At 45.1% G+C, this 27,309-nt stretch overlaps 1 protein-coding gene across 1 annotated transcript; it reads right to left on the bottom strand.

Annotated features, from left to right (window-relative positions):
• Nucleotides 1-944: 944 nt before the first annotated feature.
• On the bottom strand, nt 945-27,309 carry LOC143766423 (uncharacterized). Its single transcript, XM_077254099.1, has 11 exons — nt 27,214-27,309; nt 22,467-22,616; nt 22,158-22,337; nt 21,951-22,074; nt 21,772-21,869; nt 7,676-7,825; nt 7,367-7,546; nt 7,160-7,283; nt 6,983-7,080; nt 6,694-6,784; nt 945-2,787 (listed from the first exon to the last, which is right to left on the bottom strand). The coding sequence occupies exons 2-11, from the start codon at nt 22,542-22,544 to the stop codon at nt 989-991; spliced, it is 2,922 nt and encodes a 973-aa protein (XP_077110214.1). The 5' UTR covers nt 22,545-22,616; nt 27,214-27,309; the 3' UTR covers nt 945-988.

Raw genomic sequence — 27,309 nt, 5'->3', positions numbered from 1 at the left:
ATTCAGAACAGGAAAAAGGCTTCTCCCCTATGTGAATTCTCTGGTGCTTACACAAACCTGATTTCTGGTTAAAACATTTCCCACATTCAGAACAGGAAAAAGGCTTCTCCCCTGTGTGAGTTCTGTGGTGTATAACAAAATCAGATTTCAGGTTAAAACATTTCCCACATTCTGAAAAGGAAAAAGGCTTCTCCCCTGTGTGAATTCTCTGGTGCTTACACAAACCTGATTTCTGGTTAAAACATTTCCCACATTCAGAACAGGAAAAAGGCTTCTCCCCTATGTGAATTCTCTGGTGCTTACACAAACCTGATTTCTGGTTAAAACATTTCCCACATTCAGAACAGGAAAAAGGCTTCTCCCCTGTGTGAGTTCTGTGGTGTATAACAAAATCAGATTTCAGGTTAAAACATTTCCCACATTCTGAAAAGGAAAAAGGCTTCTCCCCTGTGTGAATTCTCTGGTGCTTACACAAATCTGATTTCTGGTTAAAACATTTCCCACATTCGGAACAGGAAAAAGGCTTCTCCCCTGTGTGAATTCTCTGGTGGATAGCCAGATTCGTTTTATGGTTAAAACATTTCCCACATTCTGAACAAGAAAAAGGCTTCTCCCCTGTGTGAATTCTCTGGTGCTTACACAAACCTGATATCTGTTTAAAACATTTCCCACATTCAGAACAGGAAAAAGGCTTCTCCCCTGTGTGAATTCTCTGGTGCTTACACAAACCTGATTTCTGGTTAAAACATTTCCCACAGTCGGAACAGGAAAAAGGCTTCTGCCCTGTGTGAGTTCTCTGGTGTCTAGCCAGATTCGTTTTACAGTTAAAACATTTCCCACATTCTGAACAAGAAAAAGGCTTCTCCCCTATGTGAATTCTCTGGTGCTTACACAAACCTGATTTCTGGTTAAAACATTTCCCACATTCTGAACAACAAAAAGGCTTCTCCCCTGTGTGAATTCTCTGGTGCTTACACAAACCTGATTTCTAGTTAAAACATTTCCCACAGTCGGAACAGGAAAAAGGCTTCTCCCCTGTGTGGGTTCTCTGGTGCTTACGCAAATCTGGTTTCTGGTTAAAACATTTCCCACATTCGGAACAGGAAAAAGGCTTCTCCCCTGTGTGAATTCTCTGGTGCTTACACAAACCTGATTTCTGGTTAAAACATTTCCCACATTCTGAACAGAAAAAAGGCTTCTCCCCTGTGTGGGTTCTCTGGTGCTTACGCAAATCTGGTTTGTGGTTAAAACATTTCCCACATTCGGAACAGGAAAAAGGCTTCTCCCCTGTGTGAATTCTCTGGTGGCTAGCCAGATTCGCTTTACGGTTAAAACATTTCCCACATTCTGAACAAGAAAAAGGCTTCTCCCCTGTGTGAATTCTCTGGTGCTTACACAAACCTGATATCTGTTTAAAACATTTCCCACATTCAGAACAGGAAAAAGGCTTCTCCCCTGTGTGAATTCTCTGGTGCTTACACAAACCTGATTTCTGGTTAAAACATTTCCCACAGTCGGAACAGGAAAAAGGCTTCTGCCCTGTGTGAGTTCTCTGGTGTCTAGCCAGATTCGTTTTACAGTTAAAACATTTCCCACATTCTGAACAAGAAAAAGGCTTCTCCCCTGTGTGAATTCTCTGGTGCTTACACAAACCTGATTTCTGGTTAAAACATTTCCCACATTCAGAACAGGAAAAAGGCTTCTCCCCTATGTGAATTCTCTGGTGCTTACACAAACCTGATTTCTGGCTAAAACATTTCCCACATTCTGAACAGGAAAAAGGCTTCTCCCCTGTGTGGGTTCTCTGGTGCTTACGCAAATCTGGTTTCTGGTTAAAACATTTCCCACATTCTGAACAAGAAAAAGGCTTCTCCCCTGTGTGAATTCTCTGGTGCTTACACAAACCTGATTTCTGGTTAAAACATTTCCCACATTCAGAACAGGAAAAAGGCTTCTCCCCTATGTGAATTCTCTGGTGCTTACACAAACCTGATTTCTGGTTAAAACATTTCCCACATTCTGAACAGGAAAAAGGCTTCTCCCCTGTGTGGGTTCTCTGGTGCTTACGCAAATCTGGTTTCTGGTTAAAACATTTCCCACATTCGGAACAGGAAAAAGGCTTCTCCCCTGTGTGAATTCTCTGGTGGCTAGCCAGATTCGCTTTACGGTTAAAACATTTCCCACAGTCGGAACAGGAAAAAGGCTTCTCCCCTGTGTGAGTTCTGTGGTGTATAACAAAATTTGATTTCTGGCGAAAACATTTCCCACATTCGGAACAGGAAAAAGCCTTCTCCCCTGTGTGAATTCTCTGGTGCTTAAGCAAATCTGATTTCTGGTTAAAACATTTCCCACATTCAGAACAGGAAAAAGGCTTCTCCCCTGTGTGAGTTCTGTGGTGTATAACAAAATCCAATTTCTGGTTAAAACATTTCCCACACTTGGAACAAGAAAATCTGTTCTCTGCTGTGTGAATTGTTTGATGTTTAAGAAAAGACTTTTCAAGGGGAAAGCTATTTACATATTCTGAAGGTGAAAACTGCTTCTTTGATTTAGGAGCAGTTCGTTTTTTAATGCTTATTTTACTAATTTGATTTTCCTTAGTAGTCGGTAATGGATCAGAAGACAGGACCAGTTTCAAAGGATCAGATGACAGACAGATGCTGTGAAGGGATGATGGTATATCTGGAATTATTGCATTCACTTCAATTGCATCCTGTGGGATCTCAAGATTATCGGATTTAAAAATTGAAGATGTCAGCTGTCCCTCTGATCTCCTGGTACAGTCATCTGCCAAAAAAAACCCAATTATTTTTCAATTAAATATCCTCAAACTTAATATTTTGAACATTTCTATTTAAGCGGTCAATAAAAATGGCAAGTTATGTAAAAAATTTGAATTATTCACCAAGAAAATGACAGTTCTCAGTCTAATAGAAAACCTCATAGGATGAACCAGTAGAGCGTGGTGTTCAACTGTTTGTTCATTTTGCCTTTCAAATATGGAATAAAAAGCCACCAAGCAATGTTTGTAGATCAGTTCTCATGCTTTGCACTGACGAGGGCCAACAGCCCGAAACACCGTGTCTGCGAATTGAGATACTGATTTGGCTTTTATCCTAAGTCATATTGCACGACTCGTTAGAGGGTTGATTGTGAGTTGTAGGATCGCTACTTCCAACAGGTGGCGCTATAGAGTTAAGTCCTCTTTTTCTCAAAAGAGGCAATTTGCATATTTAAATTCCCAGAGGAGCATTGTACGGAAAATAAGCCTCCTTACCTTGACAAGCCAGAGATGGTATGTCACTCTCCATAAGGAGAAACGATACCCCTTAGACCCCAGTCCAGAGCCTCTCACCTAGCCAAATCAGTTCTCATGCTTCACACTGACGAGGGCCAACAGCCCGAAACACCGTGTCTGCGAATTGAGATACTGATTTGGCTTTTATCCTCAGTCATATTGCACGACTCGTTAGAGGGTTGATTGTGACTTGTAGGATCGCTACTTCCAACAGGTGGCGCTATAGAGTTAAGTCCTCTTTTTCTCAAAAGAGGCAATTTGCACATGTAGAAAAAAAAAATACTACCAATAAAAAGTTCTACTCATCTTACAAAAACAACAAGTCCCCACACAGGTCCATCATCTGTCAAAGGAAAAACAGAGGTTTCTACATTATTAGTGGCTCAAAGACTCATGAAAAGCAACATGGTGTCCATAAACCAATCCAGCAAAATCCGCTCTCCCAAAGTCAAATTTCCCCTTCACTTCTGAGTCTTGCAGTGTGCTCAAACCACATTTAGAACCAATGTATTTGGCATTTACAGTCAAGAAACGGGGTGCTCACTGTTGAATGGGTGCTCTGGAGTAAAAAGTCAATAGATCAAAATGGTAGAACTCCGGAAAACGATAAAAATTTAATGTTTTGTTGTGCTGAAACAAGAAAATCCACAATTTCAGATAATAGACCCATATGAATTACAGAGTTGTTTAAATCATCAACATTTTCGGTGCGAATCTGCCTCTCTCAAGATACATCAGTTTTTACAGGTTCAGGGTCCCCGAGTGGTGGAGTAAGGTGTCCATGTGCATTGGTGTCCACGTGGCACATGAACACCTTATGCCATCACCTATACATCAACCAATTCTGGGATGTATTAACAGAAGCATACAGTCTAGATCACGTGAAGTCATTATTGCCCTCTACTCCTGTTTGGTCAGACCTCATGTGGAATTCTGTGTCCAGTTTTGGGCACTGCATTTAAAAAAAAAAAACACATCAACAAACTGGAGCAAGTTCAGAGAAGAGCGACCAGAATGGTGACCGGTCTGCAATCCGTGTATAATGAGGAACGGTTGCAGGATTTGAGAATGTTTAGCTTGCAGAAAAGAAGACTGAGCGGAGACTTCATAGCGGTCAACAAATATCTCAAGGGCTATCACATTGTAGAAGGATCATCTTTATTCTCATTTGCACAAAGAAAGATTAGAAGCAATGGCATGAAACTGAATGGGGGGAGACACATTAGATATTAGAAATTACTTTTGACAGTTAGGGTGAACAATGAGTGGAACAGGCTCCCACGAGAGGTGGGTGAGTTCTCCTTCCATGGAAGTTTTCAAACAGAGGCTGGACAGACATCTGTCTGGGCCGATTTAGTGAATCTTGCTTTGAGCTGCGTGTTGGACCAGATGACCCAGGAGGTCCCTTCCAACTATCATTCTATGATTCTTTAGTCTTTAGAAAGACAGATTTGCGCCAAAATGTTGAGGATTTAAACACATCTGTATTCATATGGGTCTATTATCCGAAATTGTGGATTTTCTTGTGTCAGCACAATAAATTGTTAAAAATGTATCTATCGTGTGCGAGAAGAACTCACTTAATTTAAAGGTGCATGTGTTTTCTGAAGAACAATCTGGGCACTATGTTTTGGTTAATAAAATGGTATAATTTCAATTTTTACTCTCCAACATCCACTGCACGCTAATTACCGGAAAGTGGCTGTGTAGTCAAAATTGTCAATACTCCTATAGATTAACTCACTGAGGGTTAGACTGTCCAAAATGGAGTCTCTTATGGGGATTTCTACAGCTCTGGTTTTCTGACATTTTGTCATATTAGGACTTTTACAAATGCTGTGTCCCATCTCCTCTGGGATATGACGTCTGCTTATTCATTCTGCAGGCGGCGCTGCTAATGGAGGAGACCTCAGACCCATAAGCTCTGGGGGCACAGACTCTGTCCAACCACTAAGATTAAGGAGCCTGCGAACCGTGGTACCATGTATTCTGGCAGTTTAGGTGTGTACACTGTCTAGTTAAAGTAATCTGCGCCCTACTTCAAGCAATTGGAAAGCACCATACCATACCAAAGCTCGAATCATATTGCTGGAAGCTGAGAGATACAGTCTTGTTCTCCTCTGGTTCAGTCCTATGTACTCAGCCTCCAGCTTGTGCATTTGTGTTTATATATATATGTAACTAATGGTAAAACCATTTCAGGGTCATTAGAGTGTGGGTCTCAGTAGCTCTTGGCAATATAAGCTGTCGTAAAGGCCAATTTTTTCTATCACATGAGTTTCAACAAGAAATATACTTTTAAATAGAACTATTTATAATAGTGCAGAGCTGACGTGTGATAAATTTAGAAGAGGCAATGGAGACCTTTTTAAAGGACTACCACGGAGTAAAAGACTCAGATAACTGAGGCAGCGTGATGCCACCACAATCAAACTATCATACAGATGAACATGTAAAGAAAATACATTTTCTTATTCTAATACATCCCCAACAGCAATGTGTGTATGAGGGGAGAGCTCCAACACTTAACCAGAGTTGCAATCATTTGTGGTGGACCATTGGAGCTACTATGAGTCCTGAACAGAAGAGTAGAGAAATTGTTAGTGCTTCCCATTTCAGGAGAGATTGTGCTGTAATCTGAATTCCTTAGGATCGAAAACATAATGGAATTAATGATGTGGAGTGAACCCTTGAAACCAGGGCTCGAGCCATGCCAACACATCCCCTACAGGGGTGAATAAATGTATATTACAGCCATCAGCCACGCACAGCTTAGAGATATATCATGGCACAGGTGTAATGGATTTTATGTAGTTTATCACAATCCTTCTTGAAGTTAGTCGGTTTTAAAAGAAATTGAAAGTCAGGATAAAGGGAAACTCTGTTATCATACAGAAATTCACATTTGCCCTCACTGCACATGTAATATTGTTGATTATAAAAGTGAAGTTTGGCCAGAAAGATTGGACCTGGTCTTGTAGGGACCATTTGATCACATTCAGCAGCACAGAAGGGAGAGAAGGTAGATTAATCCAATAAGATATCAGAGATCTAGGAAGCCAACAGCATCATTACCCTCCGCTTTCTCTTACAGGACCATCATAATCATTTTCTTCAAGTGATTTTCTAATTTGTCAGCACATTCTACGTACACTGTCATTTGGCTTTGTAGTTTACAGATTTACTGGATCCTCCAGGCTGTACGTTCTATAGAAAAGGGCTTTTAATGCCCAAAGTCATTTGAGCAGTTTTGAGTGGAGGAGAATGTTGTGGTCTAGAGGCAAAATGGTGATCACACGATTGTGATACTGCCAGACTACACCACCGATAAAGCAGCCACAGCCGGTGACTGAGAAGAATCTGTGACTTCTCTGCATTTAGTGGTTACTACTCACCTGGGTAGTCATATGTAGGAATCTCCTCTTTACACCGCTCATCACCCCTCACATATGTCTCTGTAGTATTAATATGGGTCAGATCTTCACCCTGAAACAAATATTGTAAAAGTCACAGACAGATGGAGAAGTCACATCTATGATCAGCTCTAATCCTGCCATCTCCACCGTTCTCATTACACAAGTATAAAACATATAATACTGGTGGATAGAACAAGACTGAGCACAAGACCTTCACAGCAGTCTACACATCACAGGGGAGATCTCATGATACCTTCTCTCCATCTACCTGATGATCCTGAGGAACATTGGGATCTTCTTGTTTACAGTCCTGTGGAAGAAGAGGATGGGGACATCTCTCTGGTGTTGTCATCTTACTGGATAGATCTGGAGGAAACACATACAGGGACTGAATTCATTCTTCACATACAGATAATTATAGGCCGTGTGTATTTAGTCCTATTACCTGGTGATGTGAGGGGCTGGGGAATCTCCATCATGACATCCTTGTACAGTTCTTTGTGTCCTTCAAAATACTCCCACTCCTCCATGGAGAAATAGATGGCGACATCCTGGCACCTTATAGGAACCTGACACATACAATGATACCGTCATCCCCCTGATCCCTTCATAGTGTTACTATATAATGTCCCAGCATTCCCAACAGTGTCACCTCTCCAGTCAGCAGCTCAACCATCTTGTCGGTGAGTTCTAGGATCTTCTGGTCATTGATGTCCTCATGTATCAGGGGGTGAGGTGGAAGTCCTGTGATTGGGCTCAGGGGTCTTCCCCATCCCTCAGACACAGGGTCCTGACAGCGCTCACTAGGGGTCTTCTTCACTACTGTGTAATCCTGGTTATGGAGAGACACATTAATAAATCTCACTACAGACATTTCCAGAGTCCTCACCTCTCCAGTTCTGTCCATCTGTTATTCCCATAGATAAGAATGATGTAATGTGACGTTATCAGAATCTCTTACCTCTCCAGTAAGCCGGAAGAGGATCTCTAGGGTGAGGTGTAATATCCTCTCCGCCATCTTGTCTCTGGCCATATCCATCATTGATGGGTAAATCAGGAAAATTCTCTTATATGGAAGATCTTCACTGAGAGGATCCAATATTGTAGAGACCTGAATGAGAAGATGAGCCGATGTAACATCATAAGAATCCTGTGTAATAATACAATTACTGGAGATAATAAGAGATTTATTATTTTACAGTATTTAGTTTTCTTCTTTACAGAAGAAACCGGCAGAAATTATCTGATCCCAAGGGCTCCATGTACAGTGCTTTATGGGGTTTATTTCCGGCCTTTGACTTTCCTATATTACAAGAAAAACATCAGAAAAAGCAGATATTAAAATGTTTTAAAAGAAAATTGGCGCCTGTAAAAAGAAAAAAAAACAAAAAACAGGCAGAAGACACATTTTATTATTTTTTAACACCTTAAACGTGATTTTTAAAATAATTAAATCTTTGGGCACCAGAACATAGATGTACACCGCAGGGACGGCACAGGTGTCCTGTTATTTTGTCTCCCAAGATTTTAATCTACGCATGCCTTCAGATTATGAGAGGCGCCCCTCAAATTTGGGAGAAAAAAGTGCATCTTATAATCCGAATAATACGGTACATCAGATAGCAGGCACAACCCTTTATGAATGCTTCTTCTGCATTGTGCAGTCAGGAACTTTCCGGCTCCATGTGGCGGTACATAACTTTTGTTACAAGCTACAACAGTCCAGCAAACTTTATGGGAAGGCCTATCATCCCATGAGGAGGCTATACGGGCTGAGATGTGCCACTACGGCTCCTCAGAGCTGCTCACAGCTCCCAGGTGATTTGTGAGGACTTCATAGTCCATTCGATGCTGTGGTACTGCATCTTCAGCTCTCAATAGGAGAACTTGTGTCCCAGTTTGATAACTGTGTCTCTTCCTCTCCAGTTTTTAATTAAGTAGAATATTAAAAAACTAGATGGTGGCCCGATTCTAACGCATCGGTTGTTCTAGAATATGTATGTAGTTTATTTATGAAGATTTCAGAATAATGCAATGAACACACAGGATTCGGCCGGCCGGGCGCGACCAATTAGCGAATCGTGGTTCAAATCCCGCCCCAATTCGCGGCCGGACTGCACCTCTCGCTGATTGTTTGCAGCCGGCCACATAGTATATAGCACGGCTACGTAGTATATAGCACAGCCCACGCAGTATATAACACAGCCCACATAGTATATTGCACAGCCACGTAGTATACTGCAAAGCCACGTAGCATATAGCACAGCCCACGTAGTATATAGCACAGCCATGTAGTATGTAGCACAGCCATGTAGTATGTATCACAGCCCATGTAGTATAGAGCACAGCCCACGTAGTATATAGCACAGCCCACACAGTATATAGCACAGCCCACACAGTATATAGCACAGCCCACACAGTATATAACACAGCCCACGTAGTATATACCACAGCCCACGCAGTATATACCACAGCCCACGTAGTATATAACACAGCCCATGTAGTATATAGCACAGCCCATGCAGTATATAACAGCCCACGTAGTATATAACAGCCCACGTAGTATATAGCAATGCGGGCACCATATCCCTGTTAAAATAAAAATTAGTTATATACTCACCTTCCCGCGGCCCCCGGATCCAGCCAAGGCCTTTAGCGATGCTTCTCGCGACGCTCCGTTCCCAGTAATGCCTTGTGGCAATAACCCACGAGACCGCTACGTCATCTGGGGTCATTGCCGCAATGCATTCTTGGGACCGAAGCGTCGCGAGCAGAGGGAAAGGCTAGCGCGGACGCCAGAAGATGTTTGTTTTTTTTATTATTATTTTTAACATTATATGTTTTTACTATTGATAATGCATAGGCAGCATCAATAGTAAAAAGTTGGTCACACTTACAGGGTTAATGGCACCGTTAACGGACTGCTGAAACGCTATGTGGGGGGGGGGCACTGACTGGAGGGGAGTAGGGAGGGGCCAATTCGTGGCCAAACTGTGCCTGTAGCTGATTGGTCACGGCCGGCTGGGCGCGACCAATCAGCTACGTGGGATGTCCGTTACTAATAGACAAACAGACGGAAGTGGACCTTAGACAATTATATATATAGATAATTTAAGGTTTGGTATTTCCACTTTTGAACACTAGGGGGAGCAGCTGCTGAAATTTGCCATGAAAACCTAGTCTACAACTAGCTCACATTACAACTGCAGTAAATGTGGGCTGGGTCTGATCACGTGTTTGATGTCACTCCTCTCCTCCCCTTCTGGGTGTAATAGGATAAGAGGATGAGGTTTAGGATCCCAGTGAGGAGCCATTTTGTTGGTGACTGCCAGCGAAACTGACAAATATACAGTGTCAACGAGGACGACCAGCAGCACCGATTCTGTTAATTGGTGCTGCTCGCTGTATCATAAGCTGGGGTTAGAAACATGGAGCGTATCACGTGCTGTGATTAGATACGCTTATAGTTACACACGCTAAGATTAGGACTAGATATTGAGCTCAGCAGAGCATATCACACAGCATGGGATTAGATATGCGCTATCTAATGTATGTAATGTGCGACCCGTCCACTTTTATGGGAGCAGTGGTGTAATGTGTGACTCCGGTCCGTCCACTTGAATGAGCGCAGTGGTGTAATGTGTGACCCCTCTTCGTCCACTTCCATGGGAGCAGTGGTGTAATGTGTGACCCTGCTCCGTCCACTTCTATGGGAGCAGTGATGTAACGTGTGACCATGCTCCATCCACTTCTATGGAAGCAGTGGTGTAATGTGTGACCCCTGCTCCATCCACTTTTATGGGAGCAGTGGTGTAATGTGTGACCCCGCTCCGTCTATTACTACTCCCATAGAAGTAGATAGAGCAGGGCCACACCTTACACCACTACTCCTATAGCACACATTACATCACTGCTCCCATAGAAGTGGACAAAGTGGGGGTCACACATTACATCTCTCCTACCATAGAAGTGGACGGACAGGGGTCACACATTACACTATTACTCTCATAGAAGTGCAAGGAACTGGGTCACACATTACACCACTACTCACATAGAAGTGGACGGAGCAGGGGTCATGCTGCAGTAACGGGGTGTCGACTGGTGCCCAAGTCTGCTAGCCAAAACCGTATGGACCAGGAATCGACCCGCCTAATACCCGCTCTCCCATTAAACGTGAGCATAACGCCACTCAAACAACACAGGGTTAGGGTAAAACAGTGTGGCAATACTTTATTGAACCACAACACACAATAGCAAACAGAACAGTCCCAGCAGTTACCCCCAAGATGGTGCACATTACAGGGTCCCACACTTCCGTTGGCTCGCAGGGATTATACTAGATGTAACGTCATAGCTCCCAGGGTCGCTATTCCACCTGTGATACACACACAGAGAAGAGATATCGACAAGCATAGGGAGATGACCGAGAACAGTCCATATAAAGTCCAAAGCCAGTTGACACGAGAGTCACCACCTGGCTTATCCGATCATCTCCATTGGACCAGGCAACCAGCGGGTCCCAAACCTGGCTTTCTCCAACCATATCCATGGTTCAGATATGGTCACTGGATCAGATCTGTGTCCTTTCAACTGGAGTCGAAAACCTCTAGGTTGTTTCCTATAGAATAATAGATCAGTGTCCCTCGTGATGGTGCCATGATGAATTGGCTGCAGTCCTGTCTCTCGTCCGTTGGGTGGTTTGAAGAATGTCCGGCTGGAAGCTCTGCGTGATGAGATCTGCTCTCTGAGGGTATGTGTCCACGGGCCGGATTACATCCGGAATAGCTGCGGATTGAACGCTGTGTACAACCGCAGCGTCCAGATGTTACAGCATAGTGGAAGGGATTTTATGAAATCCCGTCTCCACTATGTGTGCGAACACGTACCTGGCGGGCCTGCGTTTACGGATATATGGCGCATCTTATTAGAACGCAGCATGTCTGTTTAACTTGTGACGACGCTCCGTCGCCACAAGGTAAATCACAGGGCCCTATGAATGGGGTGCGGAGATTCCGGATGTGTGCAATGAACACATTCGGAATCACCGCGCGTACAGAAGGTGGCGGCGCTATGGGCACAGCGAGTTTTCCGCTCCGTCCAAGCGCATTACGGATGGTGGAAACATACCCTAAGTCTTTTTACACCCGAGGCATGTAATTTTTAGAATTACCCAGTGTCCTTCAGTCCCCTTCACAGCCTTTCCCCATCTACCTTCGAAGTCAACAAACTGGTTATAGAATACAATACACAATTAGCATATCAGCACACAGAAAACAAAGATAAACACACACCATGTACAAGTCACTATTACAGACTTACACAGTATGTTAAATAGTATATCAGTTTGCCAATCTGTCTTCTTGACCCACCTGACATAGGCACTTAAATCCACAAGCCAATATACAGATAAAAACTCAATTCTTCTTGGTTTGCAAAAACATAGTCGTCTATGGAAATTAAGATACAATCTGGTTTCTTCACAGTAAAGCAGACAGCTGAGGGCTGATATTGTCAGGCTGCGAAGGTCTCTTGTGATTGGGACCTTGCCAGCCTAAAAATACCAGCCCACAGAACTCCAGAATTGGTGCATAACATTTGATGCACCAATTTTGGCACATAGCCTTGGCTCTTCTCGATTGTCCTGGTGCGGTGGCAATCGGGGTAATGGTACTTGTGATTGAGGACAGCTGTGCTTTGTCAAAAATAACATCTGGCATCAAGACCCATGGTTAATAATGAGGGGATGTCTATTAGACACCCCCTCTACTAACCCAGTAATGGGGGAAAAAAAAAAAACCACGGACAGAAAAATAAATTTTATTTGAATAAAGACTCCCCGACATTCCCCGGTTCACCACAAATGGAAACCTGAAAAAAAATAAAACAAGAGAAATAAAGACAAGACACTGTCTCTCGTTCTACAATTTATTAGACAAAGTTCCCAAGCAGGTCCGATGTAGTCTATGGCATTCCCACAACGATCCTCGAATCTGACATCTAAAGGGTATTTGGCCTCATTAAGAGAACAAATCTCTATAGGCTGTAGCAGCAGCCACTTTGGGTCCCGCTGCGCTTCACAAATCCAGGCAGCTGTGATAAGCGGCAACGTCAGTAACTACACTGCTCAATAGAGTCACCGAGCCCTCTGTATAATGGTCCCATATAGTGCCCCGCAGTGTAATGGCCCCATATAGGGCTCCACAGTATAATGGCGCCATATAGTGCCCCACAGTATAACGGTCCAATATAGTACACTACAATATAATGGTTCCATATAGTAACCCGAGTAAAAGGCCCCATATAGTGCTCCACAATATAATGTCCCATATAGTGTTCCACAGTATAACAGTCTCATATAGTACGCCATGGCATAATAGCCCCATGTGAAGAAACCAGATTATATCTTAATTACCCAGATGACTATTTTTAGCAAACCAAGAAGAATATGCTGTTATCTACACTTTTGCTTTTAATCCTGTAAAATGGACTTGTAAGCTGATATTTCATATAACATAGTGTGCTCTTATTTTTGATGACTAGTGATGTTTGCTGATATCCTAATGATGCATCCTGCTGAGAAGTCAGTTTGTTGACTTCGAAAGCAGAGAGGGAAAAACTATACAAATAGATTAAATAATCAAGTAATGCTACTTGATTTCATCAGCATTGTTCCCGTTATCTGTGAGGCTGGACTGAAGGACACTTGTTAGGTCTAAAATTAGGTTACATGCCTCTGTATAAAAGAGACTCAGAGACAGCCAGAGATTCTGCCAATACATATACATCCAAAGGACCAGAGACAGAACAGCAGTCAATATCATGGCACCATCACGAGGGACACGGATCTGTCATTCTACAGGAAACAACTTAAGGGATTTCGGCTCCGGTTGGAAGAATACAGATCAGCTCCACTGACCATTGCTGAACCATGGATACATTTGGGGAAAGCCACGATTGGGACCCACTGGTCGTCTGACTCCATGGAGACGTTTGGAGAAGCCGGGTTGTGATTCTCGGATCAATTGGCCTTGTACTTGATATGGACTGAATGGGCTGTCCTCTTCCTATGCTTATCGTTAACTTCTCTCTGTGTACGTGCCAAAGGTGTGGTAGTGACCCTGGAAGATCTGAAGTCACAGCTGTTATCCTGGCGAGTCTGTAATGTGAACCATCTTGGGCACTGTGCTGGAATTGTTCTGTGTTATCTGCCTGCTTGTGGTTCAATCAAGCATTACCACACTGTTTTACCCACACCCTGTGTTGTCTGAGTAGCGTTATGCCCACGTTATAGGGAGAGCAGGCGTTAGGCGAGACGATCCCTGGTCCACGAGATTCCAGCTAGCGGACCCTGGGCGCCCACCGACCCCCGTGTCTCCATACCCCATATAGAGCTCCACAGTATAGTGGCCCCACATATATTGCTTCACAGTATAATGGCCCCATATAAGTGCCCCAAAGTACACTGCTCAAAAAAATAAAGGGAACACTTAAACAACAGAATATAACTCCAAGTAAATCAAACTTCTGTGAAATCAAACTGTCCACTTAGGAAGCAACACTGTTTGACAATCAATTTCACATGCTGTTGTGCAAATGGAATAGACAACAGATGGAAATTATTGGCAAATATCAAGACACACTCAATAAAGGAGTGGTTCTGCAGGTGGGGACCACAGACCACATCTAAGTACCAATGCTTTCTGGCTGATATTTTGGTCACTTTTGAATGCTGGTTGTGCTTTCACGCTCGTGGTAGCACGAGACAGAATCTACAACACACACAAGTGGCTCCGGTAGTGCAGCTCATCCAGGATGGCACATCAATGCGAGCTGTGGCAAGAAGGTTTGCTGTGTATGTCAGCGTAGTGTCCAGAGGCCGGAAACGCTACCAGGAGATAGGCCAGTACACCGGGAGATGTGGAGGGGGCTGTAGGAGGGCAACAACTCAGCAGCAGGACCACTACCTGAGCCTTTGTGCAAGGAGGAACAGAAGGAGCACTGCCAGAGCCCTGCAAAATGACCTCCAGCAGGCCACAAATGTGCATGTGTCTGCACAATCAGTTAGAAACCAACTCCATGAGGATGGTCTGAGTGCCTTATGTCCACAGATGGGAGTTGTGCTCACAGCCCAACACCGTGCAGGACGCTTGGCATTTGCCACACAACACCAGGATTGTCAAATTCGCCCCATTGCCCTGTGCTCTTCACAGATGAAAGCAGGTTCACATTGAGCACATGTAACAGACGTGACAGTCTGGAGACACCGTGGATGGCGATCTGCAACATACTTCAGTATGACTGGTTTGGCAGTGGGTCAGTAATGATGTGGGGTGGCATTTCTTTGGAGGGCCACACAGCCCTCCATGTGCTCACCAAAGGTAGCCTAACTGCCATTAGGTACCAAGATGAGATCCTTTGACCCCTTGTAAGACCATATGCTGGTGCGGTTGGCCTTGAGTTCCTCCTAATGCAGGACAATGCCAGACCTCATGTGGCTGGAGTATGTCAGCAGTTCCTGCAAGATGGAGGTATTGAAGCCATGTACTGTCCCACCAGCTCCCCAGATCTGAATCAGATTGAACACATCTGGAACATCATGTCTCACACCATCCACCAACGTTACATTGCACCACAGACTGTCCAGAAGTTGGCGGATGCTTTAGTCCAGGTCTGGGAGGAGATCCCTCAGGAGACCATCCGCCGCCTCATCAGGAGCATGCCCAGGCGTTATAGGGAGATCATACAGGCACGTGGAGGGCACACACACTACTGAGCATCATTTCCTTGGCTTGAGGCATTTCCACAGAAGTTGGATCAGCCTGTAACTTCATTTTCCACTTTGATTTTGAGCATCATTCCAACTCCAGACCTCCGTGGGATATTAGTTGTGATACGTTAATCATTTTTAGGTTATATTGTTCTCAACACATTCCACTATGTGATGAATAAAGATTTACAACTGGAATATTTCATTCAGTTATATCTAGGATGTGGGATTTTAGTGTTCCCTTTATTTTTTGAGCAGTGTATATTGGCCGGATATAGTGTTCCACGGTATAATGGCCCCATATAGTGCTCCACAGTATAATGGCCTCATATAGTGCTCCACAGTATAATGGCCTCATATAGTGCTCCACAGTATAGAGGTCTCATATAGTGTTCCACAGTATGATGGCCCCATATAATGCTCCACCATATATTGGCCCCATATAGTGCACCACAGTATAATGGCCTCATATAGACAACTACTGCAAGGAATTTGTATGTTCTCCCCATGTTTGTGTGGGTTTCCTCCAGGTTCTCCGGTTTCCTCCCACATTCCAATGACATACTGATAGGGAATTTAGTTTGTGAGCCCCATTGGGGACAGGGATGAAAATGTATGCAAAGCACTGCAGAATATGTTGGTGCTATAAAGAGACTATTATTATTATTATTATATAGTGCATCACAGTATAATGGCTCCATATAGTGCTCCATAGTATAATGGCAGCATATAATGCCCCACACTATAATAGCCTCTTATTGTACCCCGCAGTATAATTGCCCTATATACTGTTTCATGGTATACACAGCCTCTTATTCTACCCCACAGTATAATCGCCCCATATAATGCCCTAAAGTATAATGGCCTCATATAGTGCTCCACAGTATAAAGGCCTTATATAGTGCACCACAGTATAATGGCCCCATATAGTGCCCCTCAATGTAATGGCCCCATATAATGTTCCACAGTATATTATCCTCATGCAGTGTTCCACAGTATAATGGCCTCTTACAGTGCTTCTCAGTGTAATGGTTCCATATAGTGCCCAATAGTATAATGGCCCCATATAGTGCATCCTGGTATATGGCTGAATCTTGGCATATGTCCTTCAATCCTGGTACACGGCCCCCATCCTGTTATATGGCCCCTCCATCCTGGTATTTATGTCCCCATCCTCGTATATGGCCCCATATATTCCAATACATAGAAAAAACAAACACTTGTACTTACCTTCCCTGAGCTCCCACACAGCCCTGCATTCTGTTCATTGTGTTAGAGCACAGCAGATGAATGATCTCCCTGCTGTGCTCTGAACAGGTAGGCATTGAGCGGTGATCAGCAGCCTGTAATGTAATACTGATAACAGGCTGGGATCACCGCTCCCTGACACCTCTGCAGATACTCACCTCACACAGAACCGCCACTCCCCGGCAGCTCCAGTCATCGCACGCACTGAGGAGTCTGTACGCTATGCCCGCAGCATACACTAAGAGCTACACAACTATGGCCGCAATCTCCTCCCACAGATGTGACCTGGACAGCCCATGGGGCGTTCTCATGTCACAGCTAAGAGGCAGGAGAAGCAGCTTCAAAGCAAGAGATGTGATCAGACGGTGACCACAGCTTTTTATGCCCAAGAGTTGCTGTATTTGAGGCGTGTAAGTGTCATTCTCACACACACACACCCCAAAAAGCAAAAGGCAGCCCCAAGTGGCTGAAATAAAAAATAATTTAAAAGAAACTTAAAGTTGTACATTTAATTTTGTATTTAAACTAACTGATTATATAATAATTATTAAATATAACATTAAAAATCGAGGCACCTTCCCTTTAATCAGGCCTACTGGCTTGAGCTAAGGACCTCGCTCTGCTGTTTATCTCCGCTGTGCTCCCTGCCTGGAATCCCACTGCCATTATGCCTCCGCTTTCCTTTAGAATGTACTAGCACAGTATGATGGCCCTCATAGACCCCACACAGGATTATGGCCCCCACAGCCCCTCATACAGTATTATGGCCACCGCAGTCTGTTACACAAAATAAGTACCCCCACTCAGTATGGAGACCCTAATAGTCCACCACATTCCTTTACTCGTTATAATGGCCCCCACAGCCCTCCACAATTTGATGCCCCCACAATTCCTGATATTTAAAAAAAACAAAAAAAAACAACACACTACTCACCCAACCCTGTTCCCGAGGTGCGCTGCTCTGGTCTGTGCAGTTTGAGTACTGAGGCTCCATACTACAGGTGTGATGTAGTGACGTCATTGTGCCTGCTGTGCACGGAGTCTCAGACTCACAGGCGAAGGTTGAATGGTGGATCAGGAGCCTTTGACTCCCTACTTCACTATTCTATTCAGCGGTATCACCGTCATGGGAGTGTGGATATCGCTGAAATTGTGATGATGGGGAAGGAGAGTGTGACCAGTGCCAAACCGCACAGAGTCCTCTCAATTCATGGACATTATAGCGGCCACATGGGCTGCCGCTATGGATGATACGCCCCTGACTATCCAAGTATTGTGTTTTAAATATCTTATTGGCTCTGGGTTCATTAGTATCTGCACCAAGAATGGGGCTAAGGGAGTATTTATTAATTAGCTGCGGGGTAGCTGGTGGAGTGGATGGTATCATATTGTGTGTGTAGTATTGCTTGGACATTAGAAAGCGATAGGATGTATTGAGGGAACATTATACTGTGTGGGGGGATGGCGGTACTGTAGGAACATGATACTGTTAGTGGGGGATGGCAGTCCTCTGGAAACATTTTACAGTGTGTGGTGGAATGGCAGTACTGTGGGAATATTATACTGTGTGGAGGGAATGACAGTACTGTGGGAGCATTATACTGTGTGTAGTGGAATGGCGGTACTGTGGGAACATTATACACTGTGTGGGGGATATCAGTACTGTGAGAACCTTATACTTTGTGGGGGGATATCAGTACTGTGGGAACATTATACTGTGTGGGGGGATATCAGTACTGTGGGAACATTATACACTGTGTGGGGAGGAATGACAGTACTGTGGGAACATTATACTGTGTGTGGTTTAATGGTGGTACTGTGGTAACATTATACACTGTGTGGGGGATATCAGTACTGTGGGAACCTTATACTGTGTGGACGGAATGACAGCACTGTGGGAGCATTATACTGTGTGTGGGGGGATATCAGTACTGTGGGAACCTTATACTGTGTGGAGGGAATGACAGCACTGTGGGAGCATTATACTGTGTGTGGGGGGATATCAGTACTGTGGGAACCTTATACTGTGTGGACGGAATGACAGCACTGTGGGAGCATTATACTGTGTGTGGGGGGATATCAGTACTGTGGGAACATTATACACTGTGTGGGGGGATATCAGTACTGTGGGAACATTATCCTGTGTGGAGGGAATGACAGTACTGTGGGAGCATTATACACTGTGTGGGGGGATATCAGTACTGTGGGAACATTATACTGTGTGGAGGGAATGACAGTACTGTGGGAGCATTATCCTGTGTGGAGGGAATGACAGTACTGTGGGAGCATTATACACTGTGTGGGGGGATATCAGTACTGTGAGAACATTATACACTGTGTGGGGGGATATCAGTACTGTGGGAACCTTATACTGTGTGGAGGGAATGACAGCACTGTGGGAGCATTATACTGTGTGTGGGGGGATATCAGTACTGTGGGAACCTTATACTGTGTGGAGGGAATGACAGTACTGTTGGAGCATTATACTGTGTGTGGGGGGATATCAGTACTGTGGGAACATTATACACTGTGTGGGGGGATATCAGTACTGTGGGAACATTATACTGTGTGGAGGGAACGACAGTACTGTGGGAGCATTATACTGTGTGGAGGGAATGACAGTACTGTGGGAGCATTATCCTGTGTGGAGGGAATGACAGTACTGTGGGAGCATTATACACTGTGTGGGGGGATATCAGTACTGTGAGAACATTATACACTGTGTGGGGGGATATCAGTACTGTGGGAACCTTATACTGTGTGTAGTGGAATGGCGGTACTGTGGGAACATCATACTCTGAGGGGCATCATACATACTGCAGAAGTGGTGTAAGAGTGTGTGCTATTAGAAGTAAGAATCCTCAGCATGGTGCAGCATTTATACAAGATGACTGCCAACTGGAGTCCAGGCAAGACCCTGCGGAACTGATGGGAAGCGGGAGATTTTCAGAAAGGAAGAGTCTAGATAGTATCCCGGGAAAGGTGATTTTGATGACACAAGTACCTGACATAAAAGGCCAACCTGCCAAAGCGGGAGCAGATTTCGCATCAAGCAAAGGAACGGGCAGGATGTGTGCAGTGGAATAATGCGAGGTCAAGTGACTAGGCCATGGAAAGCACCCAAGGCAGCAGGTTGTGGCGCACCAGAACCAGAACCTGTGCGGCACCAGATAAGTCCCAGAGTCCAAGCTACGCCAGCCAAAGCCCGAGAACCAGACCGGAACCGGTCAAAACTCATAGGCCAGACTACACCAGGTAAGAGGCAGGTACCAGCCTTCACTACTTCGGATAAGAGAGACATATGCCGTTGGTCAAGCACCAACGATTCGTGAGGATATTCAACTTGGGAGTATATGCCTCCCAAGAAGAGCTGGTGTCTCGATTAAGCCGGGCCATTGCTTTTAGCACTGATGTACGGTACAGAGGTTGGTCCAGGATAGTACAACAGACAAGAAAGGGGCCAGTGAAACAAAGGTGGACCAGCAAGTCTTGATAGCCTTTATCAGGAGGACTTGCAGCCTAGCGGGAAGAGCCGGAGACCTCCACTATGGCCTGTGTTCGCAGTAGAGCTAGTGGTGTGGCCTATATGTGTCGGGACTATCACCCTTGTCAGTAGCTAAAAAGTAACATACGGTTAAAGAAGGTTATTAAACTTAGAGTGAGCAGGAGAATTCATTGTATACAATGGCATGTAAAAAGTTTGGGCACCCCTGGTCAGAATAATTGTTATTGTGGACAGTTAAGCATGTTGATGATGAAATGATCGCTAAAAGGCCTAAAGTTAAAGATGACACATTCCCTTTGTATTTTAGGCAAAAAATATATATATTTTACATTTAAAAAAAATTACAAAATAGAAAGTGGCCCGATGCAAAAGTTTGAGGACCCTGCATAGTTAGTACCTAGTAGCACCCCTTTCTGCAAATATCACAGCTTGTAAACACTTTTTGCAGCCAGCGTCTTTAAACTTTTGTTTGAGGAATTTTCATCCATTCTTACTTGGAAAATTCTTCCAGTTCTTTGAAGTTCCTGGTCATCTTGCTTCCTCTGCTATTTTGAGGTCTTGCCACAGATTTTCAATGATGTTCAGATCAGGGGACTGTGAGCTATTGTAAAACCTTCAGCTTGCACCTTTTTGAGGTAGTCTATTGTGGATTTTGACATGTGTTTAGGATCATTATCTATCTGAAGAAGACATTCTTTTCTAACTTCAGCTGTTTTACAGATGATATGTTTGCAACAAAAATGTGTTGAAATTTCATTGAATCCATTCTTCACTCTATCCGTGAAATGTGGCAACACAGCCCCAAAGAATGTTTAATCTACCCCCATGCGGCGGCGGTGGCGGTTTTGCCTCTCTAATAAATCTACAAAAAGCTCTCACAGAAATTTTGCTCGGTCTTCCAGACCTTATCTTGGCCTCCACTGTCCCTGTTAACTGCCATTTTTGTTACATTTTGATCTGAGGAAAGGGCAACTTGCATGCACTTTGCTAACTTCTTATAGCCTTCTCCTGCTTTGTGGGCCTCCACCATTTTCAGAGTGCTTGGAATCTGTTTAGAAGAATCCATGGCTGCTGTTTTTGGCACAAGGTTAGAGGAGGCTGGGTTTTTATAAAGATGGGAATTTCGCATCACCTGGCCTTTCCTAATGATGATAGTGAACAAGTCATAACCCCAACAGGTTAATTAAGGTCTGAAACCTTGGCAAAAGTTATCTGAGCACTCAAATCTTCAAGGGTGCCCAAACTTTTGCATCAGCATATTTTCCTTTTTGGAATTTTTAAAATGTGAAAGATGACAATGTTTTTGGCATAAATACAAAGCAAATGTGTCATCTTCACCTTTATATCTTTTAAAGATCATTTCATCTTCAATTTGCTTAACTGTCCACAATAACATTAATTTGACCAGGGGTGTCCAAACTTTTACATGCCACTGTATAAAACAGAACAATGGTGGCTAAAACAAGACTGAGCACAAGACCTTCACAGCCATCTACACATCATAGGGGAGATGTCTTGACACCTTCTCTCCATCTACCTGATGATCCTGAGGAACATTGGGATCTTCTTGTTTACAGTCCTGTGGGAGAAGAGGATGGGGACATCTCTCTGGTGTTGTCCTCTTACTGGATAGATCTGGAGGAAACATACAGGGACTGAATTCATTCTTTACATACAGTTAATTACAGGTCCTGTGTATTTAGTCCTGTCTATTACCTGGTGATGTGAGGGGCTCTGGAACCTGCATCATAACATCCTTGTATACATCTTTGTGTCCTTCTAAATACTCCCACTCCTCCTTGGAGAAATAGACAGCGACATCCTGACACCTTATAGGAACCTGACACATACAATGATACCGTCATCCACCCGATCCCTTCATAGCATTACTGTATAATGTCCCAGCATTCCCAGCAGTGTCACCTCTCCAGTCAGCAGCTCAATCATCTTGTAGGCGAGTTCTAGGACCTTCTGGTCATTGATGTCCTCATGTATCAGGGGGTGAGGTGGAAGCCACGCGATGGATGGGGAAGACCCCTGAGCCCACTCAGACACAGGGTCCTGAAAGCACTCACTAGAGGTCTTCTTCACTACTTTGTAATCCTGGTAATGGATAGACACATTGATAAATCTCACTACAGACATTTCCAGAGTCCTCACCTCTCCAGTTCTGTCCATTTGTTATTCCCATAGATAAGAATGATGTAGTGTGACGTCATCAGAATCTCTCACCTCTCCAGTAAGCCGGAAGAGGATCTCTAGGGTGAGGTGTATTATCCTCTCTGCCATCTTGTCTCTGTCCATATCCATCCTTGATGGGTAATTCAGGAAAATTCTCTTCTATAGAAGATCTTCACTGAGAGGATCAGATATTGTAGAGCCCTGAATGAGAAGGAGATGAAGCGATGTAACATCATAAAAATCCTGTGTAATAGTACAATTACTAGCGATAATAAGGGAAACATATGAGGAGATTTATTATTTTACAGTATTTAGTTTTCTTCTTACATCTACTAATAAAACCTATATATTTAGGCCACAGACAACAAGCAGTTTCTTCCTCGGAGTCGGCAGCTGAATACGTTTCTCATAGACTCATCTTCCATAACGCTAATTCTCGTCTCATTTACCGACACTGGAATCGGCATTACCATGCGAGTGGTAAATGGGTCGACACTGCCCTCACAGATAACACACCAGACCATCCCTTTCACGCTGTCCATGTCGACATCTCATCAGGAGATTATATCTCTGCTCGTCATTCCTGAGGGAATTGACGAGGTCCTGTTAGGGATGCCTTGGCTACGGTACCATTCTCCTCATATTGAGTGGTCCACAGGCAGAATTTTGGGATGGGGTGAATCTTGTGGGGGTAGATGTCAGAGGGAATGCGTTCAGGTTGCTACTACAGAGGTACCCGCAGATCTCTCCTCTCTCCCCAAGCAATATTGGCCCTATGCGGACGTGTTCTCCAAAAAGGCTGCGGAGACTCTTCCGCCTCACCGCCCCTATGACTGTCCTATTGACCTCTTGCCTGGTGCTGAGCCTCCCCGGGGTCGAGTCTATCCGTTATCTCTCCCAGAGATGGAGGCAATGTCACAGTACATCCAGGAAAATCTGGCAAGAGGATTCATTAGGAAGTCAGTGTCACCTGCAGGGGCTGGGTTCTTCTTCGTGCAGAAGAAGAATGGGGAACTACGTCCATGCATAGATTACAGGAGTCTTAACGCCATCACCGTTAAGAATAAGTATCCTTTGCCCCTGATATCTGAGCTCTTTGATAGGCTTCGGGGAGCGAGGGTATTTACAAAATTAGATCTGCGGGGTGCTTACAATCTGATTCGCATCCGTGAGGGGGATGAATGGAAGACTGCTTTTAACACCAGGGATGGGCACTATGAATATCTGGTGATGCCCTTCGGGCTCTGTAATGCCCCAGCCATTTTCCAAGACTTTGTGAACGACATCTTCCGGGATATGCTCACCACCTCGGTCGTAGTCTATCAAGATGATATTCTCATCTACTCTCCAGATATTGACTCCCATCGGAGAGATGTTCGCAAAGTCTTCGACCTCTTACGGACAAATTCCCTCTACGCAAAGTTGGAGAAATGTGTGACTGAGCAGGAGTCCTTACCTTTTCTGGGCTATATCATCTCTGCCCAGGGATTGGATATGGATCCTGCCAAACTACAGGCTGTGATGGACTGGTAGGAACCCCATTCTCTTAAAGCGGTGCAGCGCTTTATGGGGTTCATTAATTACTATCGCCAGATCATTCCACACTTCTCAACTTTGGTAGCTTCCTTGGTTGCCCTCACCAAGAAGGGAGCAAATCCCAAATTGTGGTCTGAGGAGGTCTCCAAGGCCTTTCTCTCCATTAAGTCACACTTCGCTAGCGCTCCCATCATACGTCGCCCCGATGTAGATAAGCCATTTATAATGGAGGTGGATGCCTCATCTGTTGGTGCTGGAGCAGTCCTTTTCCAAAAGGATGCTCAAGGTCGGAAGCATCCTAGCTTCTTCTTTCCTAAGACCTTCTCACCAGCAGAGAGGAATTATTCCATTGGGGACAGGGAGTTGCTAGCCATGAAGTTGGCCTTCTCGGAGTGGAGACATCTCTTGGAGGGAGCTCGTTTTCCCTTCCAAGTCTTCACAGATCACAAGAATTTGGTGTACCTGCAGACAGCCCAGTGGTTAAATTCTCGCCAGGCAAGATGGTCCTTGTTCTTCTCCCGGTTCCATTTCACCCTCCATTTTCTTTCCGTGGAGAAGAACATTCGTGCCGACGCTCTCTCTCACTCTGTTGTATCATCTGAGGAGGAGCCTCGGCTTATTGTCCCCACCGAGAGCCTCAGAACTGTGGCCCCGGTTTCGCTCAAGTCTGTGCCTCCGGGCAAGACTTTTGTACCATCCAATCTGCATCTGGAGGTTCTCTCTTGGGCTTACTCGTCCAGGGTGGCTGGACATTTTGGGCCCAAAAGGACATCTGAGCTATTGGCGAGGACATATTGGTGGCCGTATATGGCTCGTGACGTCGCAGACTATGTTCGGGCGTGTGTCTCTTGCGCCAAGAACAAGTCTCCTTGGCAACGGCCAGCTGGGTTGCTTTACCACAAGGCCGGTGGCGGACAGGCCCTGGGAGATGGTCGGGATGTACTTTATGGTGGGCTTACCCAAGTCTCGTAGCTGCACCATTATCTGGGTGATCACCGACCATTTTTCCAAAATGGTGCACTTGGTGCCTCTTCCACGGCTACCTTCTGCACGGGCTCTGGCAGCGTTGTTCATCAAGCATATCTTTCGCCTACACGGTATGCCGGACAAAATTGTCAGTGACTGGGGTCCCCAGTTTGCGTCTTGATTCTGTTGAGAGCTTTGTCATCTACTCAGTATTGAGTTGAATCTCTCCTCGGCATATCATCCCGAGACGAATGGGTTGGTTGAGAGGGCCAACCAGACCCTGGTCACATATTTACGACATTTTGTTTCTGCCAGGCAGAATGACAGGGCATCCTTGCTACCGTGGGCAGAGTTTGCGCTTAACAACGCTGTAGCCGACTCCACCGGTCAGACTCCATTCCTCCTAAATTACGGCCAGCATCCGCGGGTGCCTGTGCCCATGCCAGTGTCTTCCACTGACTCCAGGGTGGCAGACTGGGCTGTGGAGGCACGTGACATTTGGGACCACACTCAGGATGCCATTCGGGCCTCCAAGGAGAGAATGAGGACCTCCGCCGATGCTCATCGATGCCCCGCTCCGACCTTTGCTCCTGGCGACTGGGTGTGGCTCTCCGCCCGTAACATCAGGCTGTGAGTTGAGTCCACTAAGTTTGCACCTTGCTACTTGGGTCCCTTCAAGGTCCTCGAATAGGTTAACCCTGTGGTCTACCGTCTGGCCCTTCCTCCACGCCTGGGTATCACCGACACCTTTCATGTGTCCCTCTTGAAGCCCATATACATGTCCCAGTTTTCCAAGTCATCTGCCGGGACATCGGGTTCGTCTACGGACGATTACGAGGTGAACGCTATTTTGGGGTGCAAGGTGGTACGTGACAAAAAATTCTATTTGGTGGATTGGAAGGGTTATGGCCCAGAGGACAGGTCCTGGGAGCCTGCTGAACACATTCGGGCTCCACAGCTCTTTGCTGCCTTCGAGCGTAGCGAGGTCCATGGAGGGGGGGGGGGGGCCCTAGTAGGGGGGTAATGTTAGGTGTCGAGATCCTGCCTCTGCACAGGGGGAATCTCAAACCATCTCCCCTGCGGTCTCCCATTCTTCTCTAGCCGCAGTGGAGTCTGCTCAGTGGAGACGTAGGTCCCAGCATCTAGCACAGGCTGATACTGGACGACTGGTTACTGCTGCCTTTCCAGCTTCTGCCATTGTAGTCAGTACTGGGCAGCAGCGAGCAGACGTATTTGGGACAAAGTCCTGCTCTTCCCTTTCTTAGCATGCCCAGGGCAAGATCTCTCGTTGGAGATCAAGGATCACACGCTTAGATACTGCAGCAAATCCCATTGGTAATTTAGGAAGCTCCTGAAGGTTTTCTTCTGTGGCTGACTCCCATTGGTCCTTCTGGGAAGGTCCTGTTCTTGCTGCAGCTATAAAAGGTTTGCATGGTCGCACGGCCATGCGCTAGTGTACATTTGGAATCGTGTGTGTGTTGATGAGTGAAAGTCGTTCTTTAAAATCCCCTCCCTTGTGTATGACTGTTCGCAAAAGGTGGATGCTTGCTGTCTAGCGCCCGACTAAGCTGTCAACACAAAGACACATGATACAGCGTCTATTGCTGTAACCGCCAGTGCGTCACCGTGCGCTTATAGAGCGCTTTCCTATCCCAAGTCTGGGTGGTTAGTGGGTCCGCCAAAGCGGCACAGCACGCACTCTTGTGCTTTAAGTTATATTTTCTGTTACTTTGACACCCCAGTTGCGGTGTCGAGCGCAAGTGGTCTGAACGTACACTCTACTCCTGTGTCTTAGGATAGAGTCCTGAGACTCCTTGCTTGCGCTCTTGGTGCGGTACCGCGGCCCTGTGATGCAACAGAGTTTGCTTCATTCACACAGGGTGAAGTTAACCCGTGTGTGTATCCACATTGTACCGCCATATAGTCCGTCATTACTCAGCAGCAGGTTCCATCTCTGCACGGTGGACCCCGGGCTGCGAGTGCACCTTATACCATCTCTCTTATAATTTGATGCGTTCCGCTAGCCCTAACACATTGTGATTCTTATAAGGAGACAACACAAAAGCCTGCTAAATACAACATTTTATAACAACCCCACAATCTGTGACTCTTCAGGGTAAATCGCTCTCTCACCATTGGATTAGAGCTGATACTATGAAGCTAAAGGAACTAAACAGAATTTCTGTCACCTCCATAAAGGGGCACTTTTCCGTGTTTGTCAGAACTGTCCGAGGATTATTAGAGGTGATAGTTTCCCCCAATTAGAAGGGACACCTGTGGATATTGGGGTCTTTACCTGCTACAGTTCTGATGTGGAACCTCCCCCACATAGAGAAAAACAGAGCCTCCAGCACCGACCTCCACATAGAGAATAATGGAGCCTCCAGCACCG

The sequence above is a fragment of the Ranitomeya variabilis genome, chromosome 4, assembly GCF_051348905.1.
Source record: "Ranitomeya variabilis isolate aRanVar5 chromosome 4, aRanVar5.hap1, whole genome shotgun sequence".
NCBI lineage: Eukaryota > Metazoa > Chordata > Amphibia > Anura > Dendrobatidae > Ranitomeya > Ranitomeya variabilis.
This window is presented reverse-complemented; position numbering and strand designations above follow the sequence as displayed.